Source organism: Rhinoraja longicauda, chromosome 18, assembly GCF_053455715.1.
Source record: "Rhinoraja longicauda isolate Sanriku21f chromosome 18, sRhiLon1.1, whole genome shotgun sequence".
NCBI lineage: Eukaryota > Metazoa > Chordata > Chondrichthyes > Rajiformes > Arhynchobatidae > Rhinoraja > Rhinoraja longicauda.
In genome coordinates, this window is record NC_135970.1 from 1,466,375 (window position 1) to 1,479,316 (window position 12,942).

At 47.4% G+C, this 12,942-nt stretch overlaps 1 protein-coding gene across 3 annotated transcripts in view; it reads left to right on the forward strand.

The window, feature by feature from the left end:
- The window catches only part of plekha7b (pleckstrin homology domain containing, family A member 7b), a 293,659-nt gene that overhangs the window by 260,252 nt on the left and 20,465 nt on the right, over nucleotides 1–12,942 (forward strand). For all 3 annotated transcript variants that reach the window (XM_078414956.1, XM_078414957.1, XM_078414959.1), the window contains 5 exons: nucleotides 1,600–1,817; nucleotides 3,681–3,872; nucleotides 5,089–5,206; nucleotides 6,330–6,421; nucleotides 9,253–9,450. In XM_078414956.1, coding sequence (XP_078271082.1) covers nucleotides 1,600–1,817; nucleotides 3,681–3,872; nucleotides 5,089–5,206; nucleotides 6,330–6,421; nucleotides 9,253–9,450 — 818 coding nt within the window. The remainder of the gene's footprint in view (nucleotides 1–1,599; nucleotides 1,818–3,680; nucleotides 3,873–5,088; nucleotides 5,207–6,329; nucleotides 6,422–9,252; nucleotides 9,451–12,942) is intronic.

Genomic DNA, 12,942 nt, shown 5'->3' on the forward strand with positions numbered 1-12,942 from the left:
TCCCGACCCGGGGTAGATCGCCGGCGCGGGGGAGCTGAGACCCCCCCAATGAAGGAGCTTGATCGCCCCGACGAGGAAGGTTCGCCACCGGCTACGGGATTAAGATCATCCCGTCAACGGAAGGTTAGAGCCCCCGACGCTGGAGGACAAAGAAGGGAGAGATTGAACTTTTTTTTCACTTTCTATCACAGTGAGGAATGTGGAGGAGTCACTGTGGGGGATGTTCATGTTACAATGTAGTTTGTGTGTCCTGTTGCTTTTTATTGTTATGACTGTATGGCAAATGAAGTTCCTCGTATGTTGCAAAACATACTTGGCTAATAAAGTATTATTGTGATTGTGATTGTGATAAAGGGTGGTGGGTGTATGGAACAAGCTGCCAGAGGGGGTAGTTGAGGCTGGGACTATCCCATCGTTTAAGAGACAGTTAGACAGGTACATGGATAGGACAGGTTTGGAGGGATATGGACCAAACGCAGGCAGGTGGAACTAGTGTTGTTGGGACATGTTGGTCGGTGTGGGCAAGTTGGGCTGAAGGGCCTGTTTCCACACTGTATCACGCTAAGACTTTGTGACTACCTAAGTTGCATCTTTTTGCTAAAGTTGAAAGAGCCTGTTCCTGTACTGTACTAATCTGCAGACAGGTGCTGACCCGATACATTGCCTGTCCACGCTCTCCAGAAATGCTGCCAGACTCGCAGAGTTATTGCGGTGTGGCACAGTGGTGCTGCGGATAGAGCTGTTGCCTCACAGCGTCAGAGACCCGGGTTCCATCCTGACCTTGGGTGCTGTCTGTGTGGAGTTTGCACGTTCTCCCCTTGACCGCATGGATTTTCTCCAGGTGCTGCAGTTTCCTCCCACATCCCAAAGACGTGTGAGTTTGTAGGTTCAAGAATTCAAGGTCAGTTTATTGTCACATGTACCAATTAAGGTACAGTGAAATTTGAGTTACCATACAGCCAAGACGCAGAACCACATAAAATAAAAGTTAACATGAACATCCACCACAGTGGCTCCCCAAACTCCTCACTGGGATGGAAGGTAATAAAGTCCAACCATCTTCCTCTTTATTCTCCCGCGGTCGGGGCCATCAAATCTCCCGCAGCCGGCGATCCGAAGCCCTCGTGTCGGGGTGACCGAAACTCCCGCGTCGGGACGGTTGAACGGGCTTGGAGCCCCCGAATCGGCCTCTAACCCGGGACCGCGTGCTCTCTGTAAATTGCTCCTCTGTAAATTGCCCCAGTGTGTAAGGAGTGGATGGGAAAGTGGGATAACATAGAACTAGTGTGAGCAGGTGACCAATGGTCGGCATGGACTCGGTGGGCCGAATCCATGTTTCCATACGGTACTTCTAAATACTTTGTGGCTTATATTGTAAAACAGCATCTGCAGTTCCTTGTGTCTACACCATGCTGTGCTAACTCCTAAAGTCAAAAGCTAAATATGTTAAATGGCTAATTATCTGAAGAAGGGTCTTGACCCGAAACATCACCCATTCCTTCTCTCCAGAGATGCTGCCTGACCCGCTGAGTTACTCCAGCTTTTTGTGCTTCTTTCTTGATTCAGGGTAAAATGTGGTCATTTGTTTTTTTTCTGCAGAGAGGGAACCTGTGCCTTCCTCAACAGTGCCTTCCACGTTCAGTAGTGCTGCAGTTCCGGAGAGGAAGCCCGCCACTTGGCCAAGTCCTCCCGTCAGTCCCGTGCTGCCTTCCCTCAACGCTGCCGAAACACGGGCTCAGCCTCAAGCACGGCCTCAGCTGTACAACGCTCCAGCCCAGCCTCAAACCCTGCCTTCGTTCACACACAGCCCAAGCTTGGTGAGACTTTCTAAGTCACAGTAAACCTCCTTTGGTTACAACGTACTTGACACTTGTCGGAGAAGGTAGATAGGCTACTTGAGTTTAGTGTGGTTTAGTTTAGAGACACAGCGCGGAAACAGGCCCTTCGGCTCACCGTGTCCACGCCGACCTGCGATCCCCGCCAATTAACACTATCCTACACACATTAGGGACAATTTTGACATTTACCAAGCCAATTTACCTACATACCTGTACATCTTTGGAGTGTGGGAGGAAACCCACGCGGTCACGGGGAGAACGTACAAACTCCGTACAGACAGCACTCGTAGTCAGGTTGGAACCCGGGTCTCCGGTGCTGCAAGCGCTGTAAGGCAGCAACTCTACCGCTAGGCCACTGTAGAGCCCTATTGTCGGGAGTTGTAGGGGGTAGATGAGGTAGGTACCATCATAATGTTTAAGAGACATTTGGACAGGTACATGGATAGGATAGGTTTATATGGGCCAATGGCGGGCAGGTGTGGTTGGGACATGTTGGTCAGTATGGGCTGGGGTAGCCTGTTTCCACGCTGTATCATATTTATTTACAGACTATTTTCAGAATAGCTTGTCCGTTTTCCATTCATCTAATTTCCACCATCTCACCATCTTCCTCAATTCTTCCTTTCACAATTTTTGTTCAATGACTTATTCACCTTATTTCAATTGCTTTCCATGGTGTGTTGTTTCCAGGTGCCTGGAACGTGCTGCCAGGGGTGGTGGTGGAGGCAGATGAGATAGTGGCAGTTAAGAGGCTTTTAGATAGGAACATGGACATGCAGGGAATGGAGGGACATGGATCACATGCAGGCACAGGAGATTAGTTTATCCTGGCAGTATGTTCAGCATGGACATTGTGGGCCGAAGGGCCTGTTCCAGTGCTGTACTGTTTCATTTAATGACCCAATATTATTTTCACCTCTGCCTGATTACTTCATTTACCTATTTCATCCTAACTTTTAAATTGTTTTAAATTTTTTAAATCTCCCATTTATCTTATCAGATTCAAGAGAGTTAGATTTAGCTCTTAGGGCTAACGGAATCAAGGGAGATGGGGGAAAGCAGGAACGGGGTACTGATTGTGGATGATCAGCCATGATCAAATAGAATGGCGGTTCTGGCTCGAAGGGCCGAATGTCCTCCTCCTGCACCTATTTTCTGTGTTTCTATATTCAACGTTTTGTTTCTGTTTTTCTAATTAAGAAAAAATATCAATTATATTTTTAACTGGTTAGTCTTGTTTCCTTTTTTAAAATCCTGAGATTTGGCAATAACACCAACAACGTTAGGGCAGCACAGTGGTGCAGTGGGTAGAGCCCCTGCCTCACAGTGCCAGAGACCTCGGGTGCTGTCTGTGTGGAGTTTGCACGTTCATCCTGCCAGAGCCCCTGCCTCACAGTGCCAGAGACCTCGGGTGCTGTCTGTGTGGAGTTTGCACGTTCACCCTGCTACTGCGTGGGTTTGTTCCGGGTGCTGGGGTTTCTTTGAGATACAGTGTGGAAGCGCACGACTACCCATGTATGAGCTCCATGTTACCCCACTTTCATATCCTACACACTGTAGTAATTTACAGAAACCATTAACCTGTAAACGTGAAGACAGACACAAAATGCTGTCAACTCAGCGGGACAGGCAGCATCTCTGGAGAGAAGGGATGGGCGACATTTCGGGTCGAGACTCAGGTCAGTGTAGGTGGAAACCGGAGCACCCGGAGGAAACCCACGCGGTTACCGGGTGGATGTACCAGCTCTGCACTCGAGGTCAGGATAAACTGTAAATGGTCTTTCCTGTGCCATGCACATTGACATAACGCTGTGTGTTTGTGTGTGTGTGTGTGTGTGGCAGCTGGACGAGGCAGCCCCTCCTCGCCCACCTCTGCCCAACATGTACAGCCCTGAGGACCCCCCCCCTGCTGTGCCACCTCTGCCACGGGACGCCACCATCATCAGGCACACGTCCGTGCGCGGCCTCAAACGGCAGTCCGACGAGAGGAAGCGAGACCGCGAGGGCGGCAACTACGTGAACGGAGACTACAAGGTAAGCAATGGAGGGAGGTGCTCTGGGCAAGCCGAGCAATGGTGGCAGTGACACGCTCACAGTGAAAGGCAGAGTGCTGGAGTGGGTGCAGCAGGCACGGGGCACAGCGGTAGAGCTGCTGCCTAACAGCGCCTGGCACCCAGCTTTCATCCTGACCACAGGTGCTGCCTGTACCGAGTTTGTACGTTCTCCCTGTGACCACATGGGTTTTCTCTGGGTGCTCCGGCTTCCTCCCACATCCCAAAACCTACAGGTTTTTAGGTTAATTGGCTTTTGTAAGATTGTAAACTGTCCTCTGTCGTAGGGTAGTGCTAGTGTACGAGTGGTCGCTGGTCGGCACAGGCTCGGTGGGCCAAAGAGCCTGTTAATGCGCTGTATCTCTGAAGTGTGAAGCAGGTCAGGGCGCACGGCTGGAGAACATTGATAGATACCTGCCTGCATTTGTCCTATCGCCCTCTAAACCTCTCCTATCCAAGTACCTGCCATGTGTCTTGTAAATGCTGTACCTGCCCCAACTACTACATTCCATAGAGCCACCGGTCTCGGAATGTTTACTTTAGTTTTAGTTTAGAGATACAGCACAGAAACGGGCCCTTCGGCCCACTGAGCCCGTGCCGACCAGGTTCCCCGCATACTAACACTACCCCACACACACTAGGGACACTTTACAATTATACCACGCCAATTAACCCACAAACCTGTACGTCTTTGGAGTGTGGGAGGAAACCGAAGATCTTGGAGAAAACCCACTGCAGGTCACGGGGAGAACGTACAAACTCCGCACAGACAGCACCCGTAGTCGGGATCGAACCCGGGTCTCCGGCGCTGTAGGGCAGCAACTCTATCGCTGCGCCACCGTGCTGCCATATTGCCGAATGCTGTCTGGGCTTGTGAGTGTGTGGTCGGGATGGGTCGGATGGGATAGATCTTTATCTTTGCACAGTCGGAGACTAAGGGGTGACCTTACTGAGGTGGGCTAGATCGCGAGCACAGACAAAGTGAACACTCATCATGAGTGGAGGATTCTAAAGGGAGAGAACACAGACTTCAAGATTGAAAGTTTCTTCATCAGATCTTGGACTATAGTGGTCAGGTTTAGTGAGTAGCAGGGCATGGGGGTGTGATCTGATCAGCAAATATTACAAGCAATCAAATCGTGTATCGTCCATCAGCTGGTTGTTGGGTTGACCTTAATTCCTGTGCTTCCATTTCCCAGGCAGAGCTGCGGTCATACATGAGTGACCCTGAGCTGGTGACAGTTGGAAGTGGCCCCAATGGAACCTCAGCCGGAGCCTTAAGACTGGACAGTAATCTGCAGGCGCTGCCTGGTAGAGGTAGGCAAGGGGCAGTGGGTGGAGGTCTCTCCCTCAGGGTTATCCCCCTTTACATCAGGGACCTGGGGTGGAGAGTGCTGCAAGAGCAGTCAGGTGTCATAGATATTGAAGTCGGTTCATGGACTGCGCCTGGAAGAGACCGTGATAGACAATAGACAATAGGTGCAGGAGGAGGCCATTCGGCCCTTTGAGCCAGCACTGCCATTCAATGTGATCATGGCTGATCATTCTCAATCAGTACCCCATTCCTGCCTTCTCCCCATACCCCCTGACTCCGCTATCCTTAAGAGCTCTATCTAGCTCTCTCTTGAATGCATTCAGATAATTGGCCTCCACTGCCTTCTGAGGCAGAGAATTCCAAGTGATCCATGTGTATACCAAGTGTGAGTGATCGCAGCCCCTGTTTGAGGCTAAAGGGTATTCATGGGACAACACAGTGGCGCGGTGGTAGAGCTGCTGCCTCACAGTGCCAGAGACCAGAGTTCCATCCTGACTACGGGTGCTTTCTGTACCTTCCCCCTGTGACTGCGTGCGTTTTCTTTGGGTGCTCCAGTGCTCCAAAGACCACCAGGTTTGTAGGTTAATTGGCTTTAGTAAAATTGTAAATTGTCCCTAGTGTGTAACATTGTGCTGGCCAGGGTGATCGCTGGCCGATGAGGACTCGGTGAGCCAAAAGGCCTGTTTCTCTAAAATCTAAAGTATCTCCATTAGTCCAGCTAATTATGGCTAGCATACGAATGGCAGGTTGTTAATCAATTCCTGGTCTTTACGGCTTGCAGGTGGATTTTGTACCCTCCACTGTTATATCAACACTGCCAAATTTCCATTTGATTAGACCAACCAACCTCAGCATTTTAGTGTAGGAAGGAACTGCAGATGCTGGTTTACACCAAAGAAAGACACAAATGCTGGGGTAACTCAGTGGGACAGCATCAGGTCAGACTGAAGAAGGGTCTCGACCTGCAACGTCACCCATTCCTTCTCTCCAGAGATGCTGCCTGTCCCGCTGAGTTACTCCAGCATTTTGTATCTATCTGCATGTTAGTATTACCCTGCTTGGTATTTGCTCTTTTTTCCTGGAAATGCCATTTACAGATGATGTAATGTTATTTGCTGATTTCAGGGATGTCCTTATCAAACTCAGGGCTGCAACAGTTATCCACCATTGCCTCTTACGTCACACTACGGCACAGAAACAATGAACCCAACTCGAAGGTAAGGCCTCTTTGTTCTTTTGTGGACTCTTGGAATTATTTCTTGCACATTCAGCTGGATTTAAATAAGGGATGATCTTATAGTCTTCACAGTGAGACAGCGGTAGAGTTGTTGCCACACAGCACCAGGGACTTCAGTCCGATCCTGACCTCGGGTGCTGCCATAGAAACAAACATAGACAATAGGTGCAGGAGGAGGCCATTCGGCCCTTCGAGCCAGCAACGCCATTCATTGTGATCATGGCTGATCATCCACAATCAGTAACCCGTGCCAGCCTTCTCCCCATATCAAAGGTAGACACAGAATGATGGAGTAACTCAGCGGGTTAGGCAGCATCTCGGGCGGGTCTTGACCCGAAATGTCACCCATTCCTTCTCTCCCGAGATGCTGTCTGACCCGCTGAGTTACTCCAGCATTTTGTGTCTACCTTCGATTTTAACCAGCATCTGCAGTTTTTATCCTACACATTCTCCCCATATCCCTTGATTCCACTAGCCCCTAGAGCTGTATCTAACTTTCTTTTAAATTCAAGTTCATAATTCTGTCAATACAGTTTGTACGTTCTCCCTGTGACTGCGTAGCTTTCCTCCGGGTGCTTCATGTTTCCTCCCACATCACAAAGGCGTGTGGGTTTATAGGTTCATTAGCTTCTGTAAATTGCCCGCAGTGTGCAGGGAGTGGATGAGAAAGTGGGATAACGTAGAACTAGTGTGAACAGGTGACCGACGGTCGGCGTGGACTCGATGGGCCAAAGGTGTAGGAAGGAACTGCAGATGCTGGTTTAAACCGAAGATGGACACTAAAAGCTGGGGTAACTCAACGGGTCAGGCAGCATCTCTGGAGTAAAGGAACAGGTGATGTTTCAAGTCTGAAGAAGGGTCTCTTCTGAAGGGCCTGGTTCCACTTTGTATCTCTAAACTGAACTTTACATAATTGTTAATTGTGCTGTGGAAAATGCACAACAGCGTAGTTTTGTGGATAATGGGGTTTGTGTTGCAAAAGCATTTTAAATTTCTTTAATACTGGCGTGAGATTTTGTTGATTCCAGGAAAACGGCAACTGATGATTGCAATTTCACTTGACAGATTGGAAACTAGAAACATGTTTTATGAGTAAAACTAAACTCCGAACTTCCAACTAAACTACGAACTGCCATGATTGCACTTGGCACTTTGGGATTTGTTTTTGTTTTTGCACAACATATATTTTTTAATTTATTGAAAAACGTTTTGTTCTTCATTATGGTATCTATTGAGTACTGTGTTTACACACATAGAAAAACATAAAAACATAGAAAATAGGTGCAGGAGGAGGCCATTTGGCCCTTTGAGCCAGCACCGCCATTCATTGTGATCATGGCTGATCATCCACAATCAGCAACCCGTGCCTGCCTTCTCCCCATATCCCTTGATTCCACTCGCCCCTAGAGCTCTATCTAACTCTCTTTTAAATTCATCCAGTGAATTAGCCTCCACTGCCTTCTGTGGTAGAGAATTCCACAGATTCACAACTCTCTGGGTGAAAAAGTTTTTTCTCACCTCAGTTTTAAATGGCCTCCCCTTTATTCTTAGACTGTGATGCTGCTGCAGGTGAGCGTGCAGGCACAGCAGGCAGTAAAGAAAGCTAATGGCATGTTGGCCTTCATTGCGATAGGATTTGAGTTTCGGAGCAAGGAGGTCCTACTGCAGTTGTACAGGGCCATGGTGAGACAGCACCTGGAGTATTGTGTGCAGTTTTGGTCTCCTAATTTCAGGAAGGACATTCTTGCTATTGAGGGAGTGCAGCGTAGGTTGACCAGGTTAATTCCCGGGATGGCGGGACTGACGTATGATGAAAGAATGGGTCGACTGGGCTTGTATTCACTGGAATTTAGAAGGATGAGAGGGGATCTTATAGAAACATATAAAATTCATAAGGGATTGGACAAACGAGATGCAGGAAAAATGTTCCCGATGTTGGCGGAGTTCAGAACCAGGGGTCACAGTTTAAGAATAAGGGACAGGCCATTTAGGACTGAGAAGAGGAAAAACTGTTTCACCCAGAGAGTTGTGAATCTGCGGAATTCTCTGCCACAGAAGGCAGTGGAGGCCAATTCACTGGATGTTTTCAAGAGAGAGTTAGATTTAGCTCCTGGGGCTAAAGGAATCAAGGGATATGCGGAGAAAGCCGGAACTGGGTACTGATTTTAGATGATCAGCCGATCATGTTGAATGGCGGTGCTGGCTCGAAGTGCCTACTCCTGCACCTATTTTTCTATGTGTCTAAGTATGAATTTCATTGTTCTGGTTTTGGTACAGATAACTTTATTCAAAGTTATATCTATGCACTGACGGTTCTAGCCTTTATCCGTTATCTGTGCACTGTGCATAGCTTGTTTGTAATCGTGTATGGTCTTCCCTTGGATAGCTGGATCGCACACAAACAAAAGCTTTTCACTCTCTTAACTCTTGAATAAAGTTACATGAAATTCTGTGAAACTAGGTGGCGCAGTGGGTAGAGCTGATGCCTCCCAGCACCAGAGACCCGGGTTCAATCCTGACTATGGGAGCTGTCTGTGTGGAGTTTCCACGTTCTCCCTTTGACTGTGTGGGTTTCCTCCCATATCCCAAAGACGTGCGGGTTTGTAGGTTAATTGGCCCTCAGTAAATCGCTTCTAGTGTGTTGGGAGTGGGATAGCATAGAACTGGTGTGAACGGGTGACCGATGGTCAGCATGCACTCGGTGGGCCGAAGGGCCGCTTTCCATCTTGTATCTCTAAATTAAAACTAACCTAAACTATAATTGGTATGTTTAAAGTAAAACTTGTCCTCTCCATGTTGCTATGGCTACAGGAGCGACCAAAGAGTGCCTTGGAGCGCCTGTATGGGGAACACCAAAGAGGGCGGATGAGTGCAGAGGAACAACTGGAGCGGATGAAGAGACACCAGAAGGCCTTGGTCCGGGAGCGCAAGAGGACCTTGAGCCTTGGAGAACGTCGCTCCACCTCATCCCGAACTGTGCCCAGGCCTTTCTCTGCTGACGTCGGCTCAGTACGTTTTAGCAGTTAAGGAATGTTCGATCTGAAGTAGCGGCTATGTGTTCCAGAAGATTCCATTTCCATAATTGTGCTGCTGGGATGCATTTTCCCTTTAGTCTGAAGTAATCCTAACAGATTAATCACTTTTAAGAGGCGCTTATTTTGCTTTCGATAGGAAGATTTCTTGGTGTAACTGCAGGTAAAGTGGTACGAGTAATGTGTGGTTTGAGATGAGTTTCAGAGTCATTGGAAAGGCTCGTCTTTGGAAGGGAACCCACTCAAGACAGTGTTGTGTTATCAGAATATACTTTCAACACAACACATATATTTAACCTTCCCATGCACAGAGCCACATGGAAGTACAGATGGAGACAGACAGCACAGAAACAGGCCCTTCAGCCCAACTTGCCCATACTGACCAACATGCCCCATCTAGGCTAGTCCCACCTGCCCACGTTTGGCCCATATCTTTCCTAAACCTTTCCTTTCCACCTACATGTCCAAATGCTTTTTAAATGTTGTTATAGTCTCAACTACCTCCTCTAGCAGCTTGTTCTGTCTATCCACCACCCTCTATGTGCAAAAGTTGCCCCTCAGCTACCATTTAAACCTTCCCCCTCTGATCTTAAACCTGTGTCCTCTGGTTCTTGACTCCCCTATTCTGGGTAAAAGACTGTACATTTACCCTTTCCATTCCGCTCACGATTTTTTACACCTCCATAAGACCTCAGCCTCCTGCACTCCAAGCAACAAAGTCCTTGTCTGCCCAACCTATTTCTCAGTCCAAGTCCTGATAACATCCTCATAAGTTTTCTCTGCAATAGCTTAGCATAGAAACATAGAAAATAGGTGCAGGAGGAGGCCATTCGGCCCTTCGAGCCAGCACCACCATTCATTGTGATCATGGCTGATCATCCACAATCAGTAACCTGTGCCTACCTTCTCCCCATACCCCTCAATTCCGCTAGCCCCTAGAGCTCTATCTGACTCTTTTTTAAATTCATCCAGTGAATTGTCCTTCACTGCCTTCTGTGGCAGAGAATTCCACAAATTCACAACTCTCTGGGTGAAAGCGTTTTTTTGCATTAGCAGCATCCTTCCTATAGCAGGGTGGCCAAAACTGAACACAATGCTGCGTCCCACACAATACCGTGAATGTGGCCTCGCCAACATCTTGTACAACTGTAACATCATGGATGCTTGAATCTTGAGAAAGACACAAAGTGCTGGAGGAACCCAGTGGGCCAGGCAGCATCCGTGGAGGGAGTGGATCAAGCCGGGTTGGAGCTTAGTTACTTCAACACTTTATGCTTCCTCGTGCATCGACGAGCAACTGAAGCCATCTATATCACACGTACAGCTTTTTTATGAAATGGGGGGAAAATAAATTATTTTTGAAAATTTGAAAATGCCAAAAATATATTATACTTGTAAAACAAATTCTATTTAAATGGAATTAGGAAATGTGTTTTATTGTATATTTTGTCGAGAAAATTTCAACTAGAATGCTTTGTTGATTATTTTTGCTGTTTTTTTCTAAAGTAATCTTGTTGTGAATGAATGTGGGCCTGCCACAGTGGGAGTTGGGTTTTCCCCACTGTTGATGTTGTTGTATTTGGAGCCAAGGTTGCTGATACGGCTGAGTGTGCTAAACTGATTATTGAAGGGTGGTGAGTAAATACTGCTGTAAAAAGTAAAATTGATGTCTTGCCTTCCAAGGAAAGAAATATTGCGGGCTAATGGCGATCTCTCCCCGTGACTACTCGTGTGCAATTAACCTTGAGTGCGGAACTAAACGCTTTGTAGACCTGCTAATTTGTGGCTTTTGACATTACTAAGTTAGAGCTCCATCTGAATCAATGCACAAGTTACCCAACTGTTGGCTGTCCATCACCAGCTCTCACTTGCTTTCATTGCGGCCTCTATTTATTTGTCGGTAACCTCTAACAGGATCCCTTGCTTTTTACCACTTACCAGGCCTCACTGTGTTTCTCCACGCTGTGCACTGTGCAAGCTCTGCCTTGCAACATTCGGCACTAATCTTACATCCTGTGTCTTTGTCTTTTCTTAGGAATTTAACATTTAGAGAATTAAATCACCTCACGTCACAGTAAATGAGACAGCTAAATGCCGGTGATTTTTGTACCAATTTATTACATTCTCTTTGTTCTGATGGGTAAAGAGAACTATGTCTCATGGTCACATCGATATCATCAAACATATTATTACATACATACATACACATACACACACATATGCATACATGTACAATGTACATACACATGCACACATATATAAATACATACATATACATACACACCTATATATGCACGCACATATATATGTACTCCCCACAAATATGTACATGCACGCATATATACACACGCACGCATACATACATACATAGTGTAAAGACAAAACCAATGCCTCCAAGTCTATGTAGTTCAGTGCTTATTTGAGGTTGTAGTGTTTCGTAGCCTGATGGCTGTAGGGAAGAAGCTGCCCCTGAACCTGGACGTTACAGTTTTCAGGCTCCTGTACCTTCTTCCCGATGGCAAGGGGTGAAATGAGAGCGTGGTCAGGGTGATGTGGGTCTCTGATGATGCTGGCTGCCTTTTTGAGGCAGCGACTCCTGTAGATCCCTTTGATGGTGGGGAGGTCAGTGCCTGTGATGGAGCGGGCAGTGTGTGGTGGGGGGGCAGTACCCGTGATGGAGTGGGCAGTGTGTGGTGGGGAGGTCAGTCCCCGTGATGGAGTGGGCAGTGTGTGGTGGGGAGGTCAGTACCCATGATGGAGCGGGCAGTGTGTGGTGGGGAGGACAGTACCCGTGATGGAGTGGGCAGTGTGTGGTGGGGAGGTCAGTCCCCGTGATGGAGCGGGCAGTGTGTGGTGGGGGGGGTCAGTACCCATGATGGAGTGGGCAGTGTGGAGTGGGGAGGACAGTACCCGTGATGGAGTGTTCACTTTTTGCAATCATCTTCATTCCTGGGCATTGGAGTATTGGAGTTGCTGAACCAGGCTGTGATGCAACCAGTCAATATGTTCCCTCCACTATACACCCGCCCACATCATCACTCCTTCACTTATTCCAGACTTTTACCCTTTCAGAATTGTAGTGAATTGAGAGCACCAGATGCTGCTTTCTTACAGTTGATCAATTTAGTTTTTTTTCCCCCAAAATGTTAAATTATGCTTAAAATGGGCATCAAAAAGTTATTAATACACATTTGGCTGCCTGTTTTAAAATCCAGATTCCTGCAGGCTGCTATTTGTTACAAAAATCACTGTCGCTTTTTGCAGAAATAATCCAATTGAATGCTAACACCCAGAGACATGAGAAAATATTTTAATAAATATATTTAATCTCTTTGTAACTGAACTTTAAAACTATTTTATTCGAGTAGGTGACACAGATGCTGGTTTATACTGAGCAGGTCAGGCAGCATCTCTGGAGAGCATGGATAGGTGGTGATTTGGTTTTGGGGCACTTCTTCCTGATATTTTG